Raw genomic sequence first — 12,666 nt, forward strand, 5'->3', positions numbered from 1 at the left:
AGGAAAGTTGGAGGTTAAAAGATAGGAATGTATAAAACAGTGAATCTTGTGGTGGACAATGTCTGTGATTAACTATACAAATATTAGAAATCTGTCTCACGAACTAGAACAAATGTATGACACTATAACTAGAAGTTAATAATAGAGAGGCATATAGGAAAAATATATATACCTATTTCAAACTATATACTACAGTTAGTAGTATTTTAACATTCTTTCATCAATAGTAACAAATGTACTATACCAAAACTATGGAAAAATAATGGGGGGTGGGATGGTTAGGTGTATGGGAGGATTTGAGTTTCCTTTTTTTTTTTTTTTTTTTTTTTTGTCTTTATTTCTTTTCTGGAGTAATGAAAATGTTCTAAAAATTGAAAAAAAATTAATTGTGGTGATGGATGCACAGCTGTATCATGGGCAATTGATTGTACACTATGGATCTTTGGATAGTTGTATGGTATATGAACAATCTCAATAAAAAATATATATTAAAAAAAAAAAAAACAAGTCATGAACTTTAGGAAAACCAAGATCCCAAATGAATAATTTGGACTAGTTAAGATAAAAGCAAATTAAGCAAAAACAAAACAAAATAAAACGAAAACAGCATAGTCTTCATTATTGCCAAAATGAAATATATTCCATAAACATGAACAAATCAAAAATTCACACCTTAGATTTAGGTGAGGGAAATTAAATTGAAATGTCTTGTTTTGTGCCACTCTTAACCTTCTTCATTCATATTTGAGATTCCTGTGCTAATTTTTAAAGAGCAGTAACTTGCCCAGAGTTGCACAACAATCAATGAGCTTCCTCTCTGACCATTCTAAGTGTGGCTGTATTTTTTTTTTGTACAAAAAAGTATTTTTTTTTGTACAAAAAAGAAAGAATAAAGAGATGATAAACATACATCACAAGTTATTAAACATGACATTTGTATTTTTGAGATTTCTTTTCTTTCAGCAACTACAATAACATCAGTTAACTATTCAAATCTTTCTACAAAGCTGGGTGGTAGTGAAGGATCAGTTGAAGCAAAAAAGGGGGCAAAGGAGTAAGGAATGAAAAATATGTGCTGACCAGTTCTTCAGCTCAAGGAAAGGAGTCCCTTTTAACCATTGGTCTGTCATGGAAAGAACAAAACTTAATCCTCTTGGAATAATTTCTGCTAGTTTCAGCAATGACTATTTTAAAAGAGAAGAATTATGTGAAAGAAACATATTTATTGGCACTTTAAATGAAATTTAGAAAATAAACAGTGACTTTTTTAGACCTTTTTTTAGACTAGACTTTATGAATTCACAAAGATGATTTAACTTTGTTAATATCTCTGCTGCTGTTTCAGAAATTTTTGCATTTTTGTTGCCATGAATTGCTATAATGTTGTATGACATAGTTATTGGAGAAATTCATTTGGCATGATCAGCTTTGTCACTAAATGGGGTTTCCGCTTAAGATTAGGAGTTACCAAAAATAAAATACGCATAGAGTCTGAAAAGAAAATGTTCTACCTTTTTCCTTTTAAACTTGAACCTATAACTCTTGGAGACATGGAAATGAATTCAGCCTCCAAATCAAAAGCACTAAAGGTCTAATAAATCATGTGGTATAATTTAGTTTTGGAAATTCTCCTTCGACACTGTTGAATCTTTTGAAATTAAAGAAAGGATTTTTCAATTGAAAATTTTCAAAAAGTTGCCAATATCTATATTTTAAAAAAAACTTTTCTTCTGATGAGAAAGCAACACGTAAGATGGTTGAACTTCAATGTTTTATATAGAAAAACACACACACATAAATTCCAATAGCATTTTAGTAATTCAGGGTGGTTGGCCATCAAATTTTATTAAAACCTCATCAAGATGGAAATTTCAAATCACTTATTATGCTCCACAATTATTGTAAACTGAACAATTTAAATGAGAGGAGGAGATAATGACATTAACTTCTGAACTTAAAGCAATCCTACATGGCGTGATTTTAAAATATTCTCTTGTTCTGAAATTTATGCAAATTGAATTCTTCTGTCATCAGTTATTACCAGTCTAGTAGATTTAAAACAAAGAAGTTTTCTGTAACAATTATTTCTTAAAAATGCTGTGTCTAATCAGAACTGGGACATTATTAAACTATCTATAAATCCATAAAGTATTTTATTTGGTATACTCAGATGCCTGAAAATCAACAAGAATGCCCTCAGTTCTTTCTTCAAAAATGCTTCTAATCAAAGCCTTTCATTCAAAGTTTTGAGGCAATCTGAAGTTAAAAATACCCTTTTCAGATTCTATTATGCAAATACAAAAGGAATGGTCATTCATAATCAGAATAATCATTGGATCAGCATATTTTAGAGATCATTGGACCTAGTCAGAGATAACCAATTTCTTCATTTTATGGATGTCCATGGACATGCAAAAAAAAATTCACAGCAGATCTAAATCTTAGGTCAAAGCTATTTCTACCATGTCATACAAGCAATTTACATAGATTACCCCATTCAATCCTCACTACAACTCTATAGTTTAGGTCCTATCATTACCACATTTTCAGCCAACCCTCATTATTCACAGATTCATTATTTGCAAATTTGCCGCTTGCTAAAATTTATTTGTAACCCCCAAATCAACACTCATAGAGCTTTCATAGTCATTTGTGGACATGGGCAGAGTGGTGAAAAATTTGAGTCACCCCAAGCACACTTTCCCAGGTGAGGTGGAACAAGGTGACACTCCGCCTTCTTGTTTCAGCTCATACCACAAACAAGTCTCCTTTTTGTAGTAAATTTACTGCCACATTTTTTGCATTTTCATGCTTTTTGTTGGTGATTTCACTATTTAAATGGTCCCCAATGTAGTGAAGTGCTGTCTAATATTCCTAAGCACAAGAAAGCTGGGATGTGCCTTAGGGAGCAAATTCATGTGTTAGATAAGCTTTGTTCAAACATGAGTTATAGTGCTGTTGGCCATGAATTCAATGCTAATGAATCAACAGGATATATTAAATAAGGTGTCTTTAAACAAAACACATCAAACAAGGTTATGTACTGATTGATGAAAATGTTGTGCCCAGAGGCTCTCTGGAACGTAACTCTGTATTTCCTCTAGGAGAAATGGTTCAGTATTCACTAATTCAATGTTCACAGCAACTTTATAGGACAAAACTACCAAGAATAACAAGAATCAACTACATAAGGAAGGTTATATCATTAAGCTAATTTACTAAGGATTCAAGCCCAGAGAGTGTGACTCCAGAAACTATCCTACTACCATAATACAAATTTTAAGGATAGGTGAATAATTTCCATTTATAAAGAAAATTACCATATACTTGTAACAAGTAATACCCTTTAAGCATAACAAAATAAAACATAAAGGTTATACTTCTGAATTGAAATTTGAGGCTGGTGGATTTTTTATATACTTTCCCTCCTATAAAATAAGTCCTCCTTCCAAACCCAACTCAAGAACCAGCTTCTCCCCCAAACCTTCCCATATCATTCAACTGATCTCTTCCTTCTAATCCTTGACAATTATTGTATACAGCTCAGACACAGAGAGTTGCCTCTTAATATTCATTCTCCCCTTCTACCTTAGTAACAGAAATCTAATTTTTAGCTCTCAGCACTTTGCCACTCAGAATAAGGGACATATTTTCCAGAATTTCTAGTAGCTAGGTGTGGTCCTATCTATGACCAAGTTAGCAATATGATATAAAGAAAAATATGGTTTGGGAATTCCAGGAATGCTGCCTTTAGAAAGGCACACTTAGCTTTTAGGTGAGCTCTTTAATCCTTTCACACTTCATCAACTTCCTATCCAGATGTTTTGACTCTAGTGGCTATCTTGGACTATGAGATAACCTTGAGAAAGGAAGCTGCATGCTAGGGATGGTGGAAGAAAAGTTCTCCAGATTTATTTTACATGAAAGAGAAATAAACGTTTATCTTGAATAAGCTACTATTATTTGTTGTTTGTTTTTTTGTTAAAAATCTGAACCTAATTCTGATATAGTTCAGACCCATACATATTTTATAATCTGAGGTTTGTTGTAATTATGGTGAAGAGGGAAAAAGGAAATAGAATTATCTCTCTTATGATACTGGAGAAAAACATCTGCAATCATAATTTTCATTCCCAAACTCTTTCCAGTAAATTTCAACTTTCAGGGGAAAGAAGGGAGGAAAGAAAAAAATGGTAAAAGATTTCTGCCTCTCTGCTATTGCTCATACCATTTCCTCTTTGCTCTGCTCTAGTTAGCTAAGTACTACCCATTCTCCAAAGTCCAGCTCAGTGAAACTGGCTCTGTATGACCTTTAATTCAGTGATCATATTGCCTATACCTTTTATTTGACAATCATATATCATCTGGTAACATTTTCTGTTCTGCTCATTAACTTTTACATCGTATTTCTTTTTCTACATATCACCTCTACAACAAGGTAGGACTCAGGTCAAATTTCTTTTCACCCTACACAGCTACAAGAAAACTACCTCTGTGTATCAGGAGATAAATAAATACTTTTGACTGATAAACTGAATTAAGTCAAGAGAAAAGAGAGAGAAAAAGAGCAGAAGATTCAGAAGTGAGAATTTACAACTTCTTAGAAGTGAAAAAGCGTAATAAAAATCCAAAAGAACCCTAGAACAAGTTTCACCTCATTGGTCCTCATCAAAGCATTCAGCCTGGTAGAACAATCAGGAAAGGTTCATATGATCAGTGCAAAGCTCAAACTATACCCAATAAGCTCATCCTCCAACTAAGGGACAGTGTATTTTGCTTCAATTGCTCAGATAATTTCCTCAATCTTATTTTCTCAATAAGCCTTTACGCTTTAAAGAGTAAGAATCCCAGGCTAGGAAACTATGTTTTGATAGTGGATATGTATGACTTCCAAACCATATACAAAAATTGGCTTCCAGCAAAATCATACTTTGCAGATATTACTGTGTCAAACAATTGTGACAACATATAGAAAATAACCTTTGCACATGTGAAATAATGACAACAAAATATTACTGGGACTAAAATAAGTAGCCTAAGAAATCATTTTCATTAAATAGTCCACATGACCTCTCTTCTAAAACCCAATAATAACATACAGCGTAGGGAGACTGCAACATTATTTATTAGCTTTTAAAAAAATAGGATACACTCTAAGCATGTATTTTACAGAAGCTACACCATTAAAATCTCCATATAACACAATGTGGCATTAAAAGCTGTGTAGCACTGTGCTGATTTAACATGTGTAACAATACGTTTAAAAGCTTCGTCTACATTTAAATATATACAGTAAGTGACAAAATGAGCATTTTAAACACAGTTCATTGCTACTTTACCTAGACTCATGACCAGTTTATACCCACTGATTTTATTCTCAAGTCTATTAATGAGCATGTACTCAAAAGTACAATATTCTAATTTATTTTCATGAATGTTATTAAGTTTTAGTGTATAAGTAAGAATCTTCAATTAACAGAAAATTTAGTTTTTTTCCCATTCTTTCATAAAATAGATCAAGTCCAAGTCTTTGCTACATTATCTATTAAAAATGATTGAAAACATTAAAATATTATTGTCCTTATAATTATATTTGGTACTATTCATGAAAGATGACCTAGATTTGAATCTGTTTACATATACTTTACAGTTTATACTTCCAAAAATATAACATTTTCTTGTGAATTACTCATTAGTTATTTCACATTTCAATTTTTTTTGCACATAGATGTCTCAGAATTACACAAGATAGTAGCTTCATTGACAGTGAAATGTACAAAATAAATGACATGTCAACAAGTAAATTAGCATTCCCTTTCTGACCAGCTGGGTCATGTTTCAAAATCCTTGGTCCCATGATACGAAATAATAATAATCTAAAAGACCTCATTAAATGATCAATATATTGACATAACCTCTATAAGGAGACACGTAGTGTTTTAATTGATTCCTTGAATCCATTAAATGGAATATTAAACCCAAGCCTCTAATTTATATTGTAAGAGAACATTTGCTTTATTCAGTAACTATTTTCTTTCGGGTATTGATGATGACACATGAAAACATTCAAGAACTTTGATATTTAAACAAATAGTAAAAGAAGTCCAGTTTTCACTAAACCGTTCATATGAACATCATCACAACAAAAGTTACAAAAGATAAGTTATGTTTACTTACCAAAAAACTTCCAAAGGCTGAATTAAATATTGCAGCTGCCTATAGAGAAAACAAATGAAGGGGAAAAAAATTCACTGAAAGTAAATAGGAATAGGAAAAGCAAAGATTAGCATTCTCCCCTCCTCTTCTATTCAAAACCTCAAAACATTGACTCCATAAAGCAAAGTTAGTTGCTGCTTACAGAAATTGCCAGTGGCCTGTAGTTTACTAAGATAGATGAGCTGCAGCTTAGGAATTCATAAAGAATGGGTCTCAGAAGCAGGCAGAAAAGGCTTGCCATGAAAGGCTTTGAACCTGTATGACAGTACCAAAAAAATCATCACCAATAGTAAATCGAAACCTTGTTATTATTGATTCTGTTACCATACCCAGAACAATCAGAGGTTGATTTATTCACCCAAAAAAGCATATTCCTGAGAGAGGGAAAAACAGAAATGTAAGGCAAACAGTAAATACTGCCTATCAGTGAAAATAAGTTCTATTAGCTACAACCACAAGGTGAGCTCTGTTGTTCCCCTACACCACACGTTAGAACTATGAACAATGCTGTTAAGACCATGGAATTTATTTCCTATATCATTAATTCTAAAGTAGAAACAAGCAAGCAAAACTTCAATATGATGTTCATAATTCAAAGAAGAAATATTTGACTTTGTGCTTACCTAAATATCCAGGGAATACATAGTAGATGTAATATAGCTTTTAACTTTAAATCAATCACAATATTCCATGAGGCTACACCTGAACCCTGAAAGCTTCTCACATAAAACCCAGAAAGAATAAAAACTTATATAACATCCAATTTTATGAAAGAAGAGAGAAAAAATAATAAAAGGCAAAAGAAGGGAGAGAGAAAATGTATTTACATGTCCTGTAGATTCATAGCAGAATTAAATTAATTATCATGGACATTAGCAGCCACATTGCAGTAAGAAGAGGATGCCAGTTTAGTAAGTTTGAATAAAGTCCAAAGCTAAGCTAAGAGCTGTAGCTGAAATGTCTTCTGCTCCAGAGATGCAGTGAGAGTGAATGGGTAATGAGATCCCTGGCTCCAAAGAGCTTAGCTCTCCTATTCAAGTTCATAATTAATTCAAAGCTTTGATAATTTCATTAGATTTCTCCTTTGCTGGCCCTATCAATAAAAGATGGCACTGGACCCCATCTCCTCTGTGGCATAAACATAGGCACAGGCACAGACCAGGGAAACTTTTGCTTCCTGACAGGGGCAATGACATATGGTGTTCCATGTTGTACAGGGAGCAGTGAAAAAAAAGATTCATCTAAAGAAAACATTACAGAAGACAATTGTAAACTATACCAATATATTTAACACATCTTTCTGGAATCCAATTACGGAAGGAAAATCCTTATGTATGGAGTGAAAATAAGGAAACGAGTATAAATTAATGAGTTATGGGTGAGGTCAACATTGCATATCTTCCCACAAAAATGTACTTTCCTCCCAAATAAGTTTTATTTCATGACCCTATTTTGTGTTGTTAATTGACTTAGCTCTCTTTCTGGTAAAGAAATGAGGTCTTCCAAATTTATTCCATATCAGAGATTTTTACTAACCTTATACTAACTAGATAACTAGCAGTTTTGCCTAGCATTTAAAGAAATATGGAATAGTTTGAAGCAAAAAGACTCAGAAGTTAAAGTGAAATAAATATCAACTCTAATCTTCAAATCAAATAGCCATACTCCCTCTACTTCCCATTCTCTTTTTTAACCCAAACACAAGCAACGTATTATATGTGGATTGGCTCTATTCCTGCTTCTCATAAAAAGACAGTGATGACAGTGATGGGCTGTCTTAGGTACCCAAAGTTGCTACAGGCCAACTGTGTCAGCGTGGCACTTATTCTTAATTGTTTTTTTGGCAGTGGTGATAGATTTGAACTCACTTACCTACACTGTCTCTGGGTTTTCCCTTGCAGTGAGCTCTGACAATCATTTGTGAAATCTTGGGTGCAACGGAACAAGCAACAGATAACTAAGCTAATAGATGCCTCAATTCTACAGTTTCTCGACATGAGAGAATTATGTTTTCTAAGTTCCAGAGAGTAACACTGATTATTTGAAGAGTACTTATTTAATCAATATATGAAAGACAAGCATGTCTTTTGACTTAAGGAGGAATTCCCAGCTCCTTAGCATGAGGTACAAGGCCATCCATGAACAGGTCTAAATCCATCCTTTCCCTGCCTCAAATTTTACATTCTTGCTAAATTAAACTACTTGTGGTTCTCCAAACCCATCATGCTGTTTCTTACCTCTTTTGTTCCCTGGCCTGGAGTGATCTTCCCTCCTTCACCTAGATAACTCCCATTCATCCTTAGCTACTTACTAAGCTCAGGCACTGACCTTCCAGAGTTTTCTGTCACATCCCCAACATGCACCTTGCCACACACACACATTCATACAGGTGGACTGAGCATCCTCACGTCTGTTCCCAGAACATCCTGAGCATATCTCTGCCATGGCACTTGTCATACTGTATTGAAATTATCTATTTACATGCTTAGCTACCCCCACTACATTCTAAGACCTTTCAAGGAAGAATCTCATGAAGCTCCTAAGCACCTACATTCTTGTTAACTGAATTGCTGAAATAAGTAGGATTCCCAGGAATACCCAAAGTCTACCTTTCCTACCACATCCTTGGCAGAACCCAAGGACGGGCAGACACAGAAGACAGGATCTAGAGATTTTAACTTCATTAGTTCAACCTCCCACCCAATATAGGAATCTTTTTCACAGCATTTAGTTTTACTTCCCTCAAAATGCCAGACTCTTCCTATTTTAATGCAGTTACATAAACATGTTCAACATAAATAATGTTTAAAAATTTATGACTGCTATATAGCCATAGTTAGTTAAGTAAAATCTACAATTACCAAGGAATAGTCTTCAGTCATTAAAAAGAGGATGATATGCATAAACTGGTATGAAAACATGCCAAGATACTTTGAGTGAAAAAGCAAGTTTTAAAACAGTGCGTATGGTCCCTATTGTATAAATAACATACATATATATATATAGGTCAGTGTTAAAAAAGCACCATTTTTTTCTGAACAGTATGACAAAAACTTCTAACTATGATTAACTTTGTTGAAAGGAATTAGGTGGGGTCATGTTTATTTTCCATTTTGTTTTGTCTGTCCTGTTTGGCTTTTAAAAAAAAAAAAACATGCTACATTTTTATATTTCAGTAAGAGTTATCTAGGCAGGGAGATGTTGAGCCATTGATTGTTTGCTTTTTAAACCCCTTTGTGTTAAAAACATAATGAATACTTTATTTTAAAATAAATTCAAGATTCCAGTCCCACTTTGGATGCTATTGATAACATCTTGCTTATCTCACAAGCTGGAGGCTGGGCACCTCTTGGAGCATACATCATCATGCTGGGTATAAGAAACCACCACATGAATGGACTGCCTCCTCCTGCATATATATTTTGTGAACATTTAATTTCGAAAACAAACAAAAAACCCCAATATTATTTTTGTGTGCAAACAAACATGGCTATAGAGAATACGAACTCCATGTGCTAAGATCAAGCGTGAGCCACCAGAGACAATTTGTTCTGAATGCAGGACCCTTTGGGTTATGCCAACATTCTTTCTTGGGATATGAGTTTCCTCTCTTCTGTCTTTTGATAGCATTTCATTTGTTATGACCTCCTTCACCCAAAACAATTTCAAAACCCATTCCCTCTCTAAAACACACAATCCAATAAGTGTTTTGTCTAATTTGTTCTCGGTTGAATCCTCAGTGAACATAGCACAATACCAGGCACATAGTAGACCCTCAATATATAGTTTAATCCAAGCATGAATAAATGAATACTTCTTGTGCCAACTGAATGTCTTCCACAGTAACGTTTTCATTATTAACTCATGAATTCTATCTGCAAAGTTTATTATTTTGTGTAATCACATTTGATGGATAATTAGTTCAACAAATGAAAAAAAATCATACTGAGGTGATTTTTTTAATACTGAGTAGATTGGTTTCTTTACATTATACATTTTAAAATAATATATTGCTTTTGGTATCAGCCCAATTCTACCCACTACCTGATATTTCACTGTTTCACTATATATTGAATAGCATGTCATTATTAAATTATTTTGAAAATTGAGTAAGTTCAATAATGAATTGATTTCTTCATAACTTACCCGGAATTATTTGAAATAAAAAAAGGCAAAATTAAAAAAAAAAAAAAGTAATGGGGACAGAGATTACTCTAACTCATAAAAGCAAGCTCTTCTATTGCTGAATGCCTTTAAACATTTTGAAATTCTACCTTACAATAAGCCTGAAAGTTACACTTTCCTGTATCTGTTATGCACTAAGTTTCATGGCTCTAGAGTTACATAAATATGTCTAGTCCCTCTTTAAATATCACTGGTGGGTCCTACTCAAGCCTTCCTTTATGGCATTATATTTAAATTTTTCATAATGCTAGTTCAACACCTCCCTCCCTTTTACCTCTCCCCATGAGTCTACTAAATTAAAAAGAAAATCATTAACATTGAGTATAAACAATTTATTGAAAGTTAATTTTATGAAATTTCTGGCTTTGAGGTTGCATACCCGGCTTTACAGTCAAAGTATGTAAATATGCTTTCCAAAATGTTAAAATAGGATATTTATTGTTGTCTCAATAATTTCTACTAATACTCCAAACTAAGGAGAATATGTGACAAAGTACCCAACACATCCATGCAGTACTTATAAAAAAAAGAAACAAAACACTAACACTGGGCCAGGGACCACTTCCACATGTAGGCTGTATTAAGAGAAGACCACAAGTTCCAGAGAAGATTGATAAAAGGAAATTCCTAGGAGTAGAGGTGTTTTGTTTCTTTCTTCACCCTTCAGGAAGACAGCTGTCTGCCTATCACTCCTCTAAGTTTGGAAAAAGGACATACAGAGAAGGGGGTGATATCTTCAAGAGAAGCAACAATAGAGATAGGAGAAATTGCAAGGAGCAAGAATGGCATGGCTACTCTGTGCTGGATGTTTACTGAGGCACTGTGTTGCCATGGGAGCAAGAGTATACACTGTAAGAGTTCTTAGAAACATCACCGTGCATTCCGAAGTGAACCAGAGACAAATACTTGGTTCCCAGCTAGAAATGGTAATAGTGGGGCACTGCCTGGAACAGATCATAATGTTAGGGCACAGAGAGTGGTTAAGAAATTGGGTTTCAATTGTGTGATCGGGAAAGGTTTTATCAATTTTTCAAGGGCCAAATAGATGCCTCAGAGGACTGCCATCAACTTGATGTCTTTTGAGACAGCACCCAAGATAGCAGTCTTCCAGGGCAAAGAGACTCCAGTAATAACAGGCTAAAGGGATACGATCAGGGGCAGGGACTGAAGAACCCCTGTCCCCAACCCATCCCACGAAAAGAGACAGCATGTGGATGCCTGCTTGGCAGAGGGCACTGATGACCAGATTCAACAGCACCAATAATATAAGTCTCTGCCCCACTCCCTTTAGCGAGCTCATCTCCCTGCACCCTACTCTGAAGACGCCAGAAGCAGGAAGGGTGAGAAGGTTAAAAAAATAAAAATAGTGAAACAGACCATGTCCCCTTACCCACTGATCTTGCCTTTCCATATTTTCATATTTTTATCATTACATGTATATTTTCACCATAGAAAAAAGTACAATTTTCTATGTTTTAAATATTCAGGTGAGATCGAGGTTAGAAAAGAATTTGAAGCTTTCAGCTAGGCGGTCCTGGGTTTTTTAATACATAAAAGTTAATCCTAATTGCTAAAATATGAGGCTACTTTTATAACCAAAAGTGATCAGAAAGCCTTGAGATCTGCCAGACATGCTGACAAATGGGGGCTGGGAGTAGGTTGGGGAAAAGGAGTATGTGAGAAGGTATTTTTCATGTATATAATCCTTGAGTTCATACTATTCAATAGATTATAATAACAACACAACATTTTAAATATATACCTGAGCTAAAATTAAAAAAAAAAAAAAAAAATGGGTACAAGACATAAAGAAGCTAGTCAAAGCCAGAGTGGTAAAGCACAAATTGATGCTGCACTGTCCTGGATGGTGCTGACCCAGGCTCATGAAGAAACAAGGAACATAAGCTTTGGTCTGCAAAGGGTGGATAACTGGAACTGAGACAACTGCAGAAAGCAGAGTAAACACTGGAAGGACTGCCCCCAAAACTAGAAAAAAAGTAAGAGAAGGCCTATATCAAGGGTAGATGTTGGGACTGAATTTGTGTAACAGCCATGTGATTCAAGAATCACAAGCTAAAGATTACTTTTGTAAAAGAAAAGCCAAGCCAAAATAGGCCCAAGCCCAGTGGAACTCCTGAGGCCCTGGAAGAAGCAAATGCAAAACTTCTCTTTGGGCATATTTCAGTAACCCAAAACAAAGTAGATTCCCAAATAAAACAATCCCCATTGAATAGGAGCTTACAATAAAAAATTATAAACCACGTG

At 34.4% G+C, this 12,666-nt stretch overlaps 1 protein-coding gene across 1 annotated transcript in view; it reads right to left on the reverse strand.

Moving 5' to 3' along the window:
• Positions 1–12,666, reverse strand: part of SLC10A7 (solute carrier family 10 member 7) — a 294,226-nt gene that overhangs the window by 198,120 nt on the left and 83,440 nt on the right. Inside the window, exon 5 of the mRNA XM_037830764.1 lies at positions 6,178–6,216. Coding sequence (XP_037686692.1) covers positions 6,178–6,216 — 39 coding nt within the window. The remainder of the gene's footprint in view (positions 1–6,177; positions 6,217–12,666) is intronic.

This window comes from Choloepus didactylus, chromosome 3, assembly GCF_015220235.1.
Source record: "Choloepus didactylus isolate mChoDid1 chromosome 3, mChoDid1.pri, whole genome shotgun sequence".
In the NCBI taxonomy this organism is placed as follows: domain Eukaryota; kingdom Metazoa; phylum Chordata; class Mammalia; order Pilosa; family Megalonychidae; genus Choloepus; species Choloepus didactylus.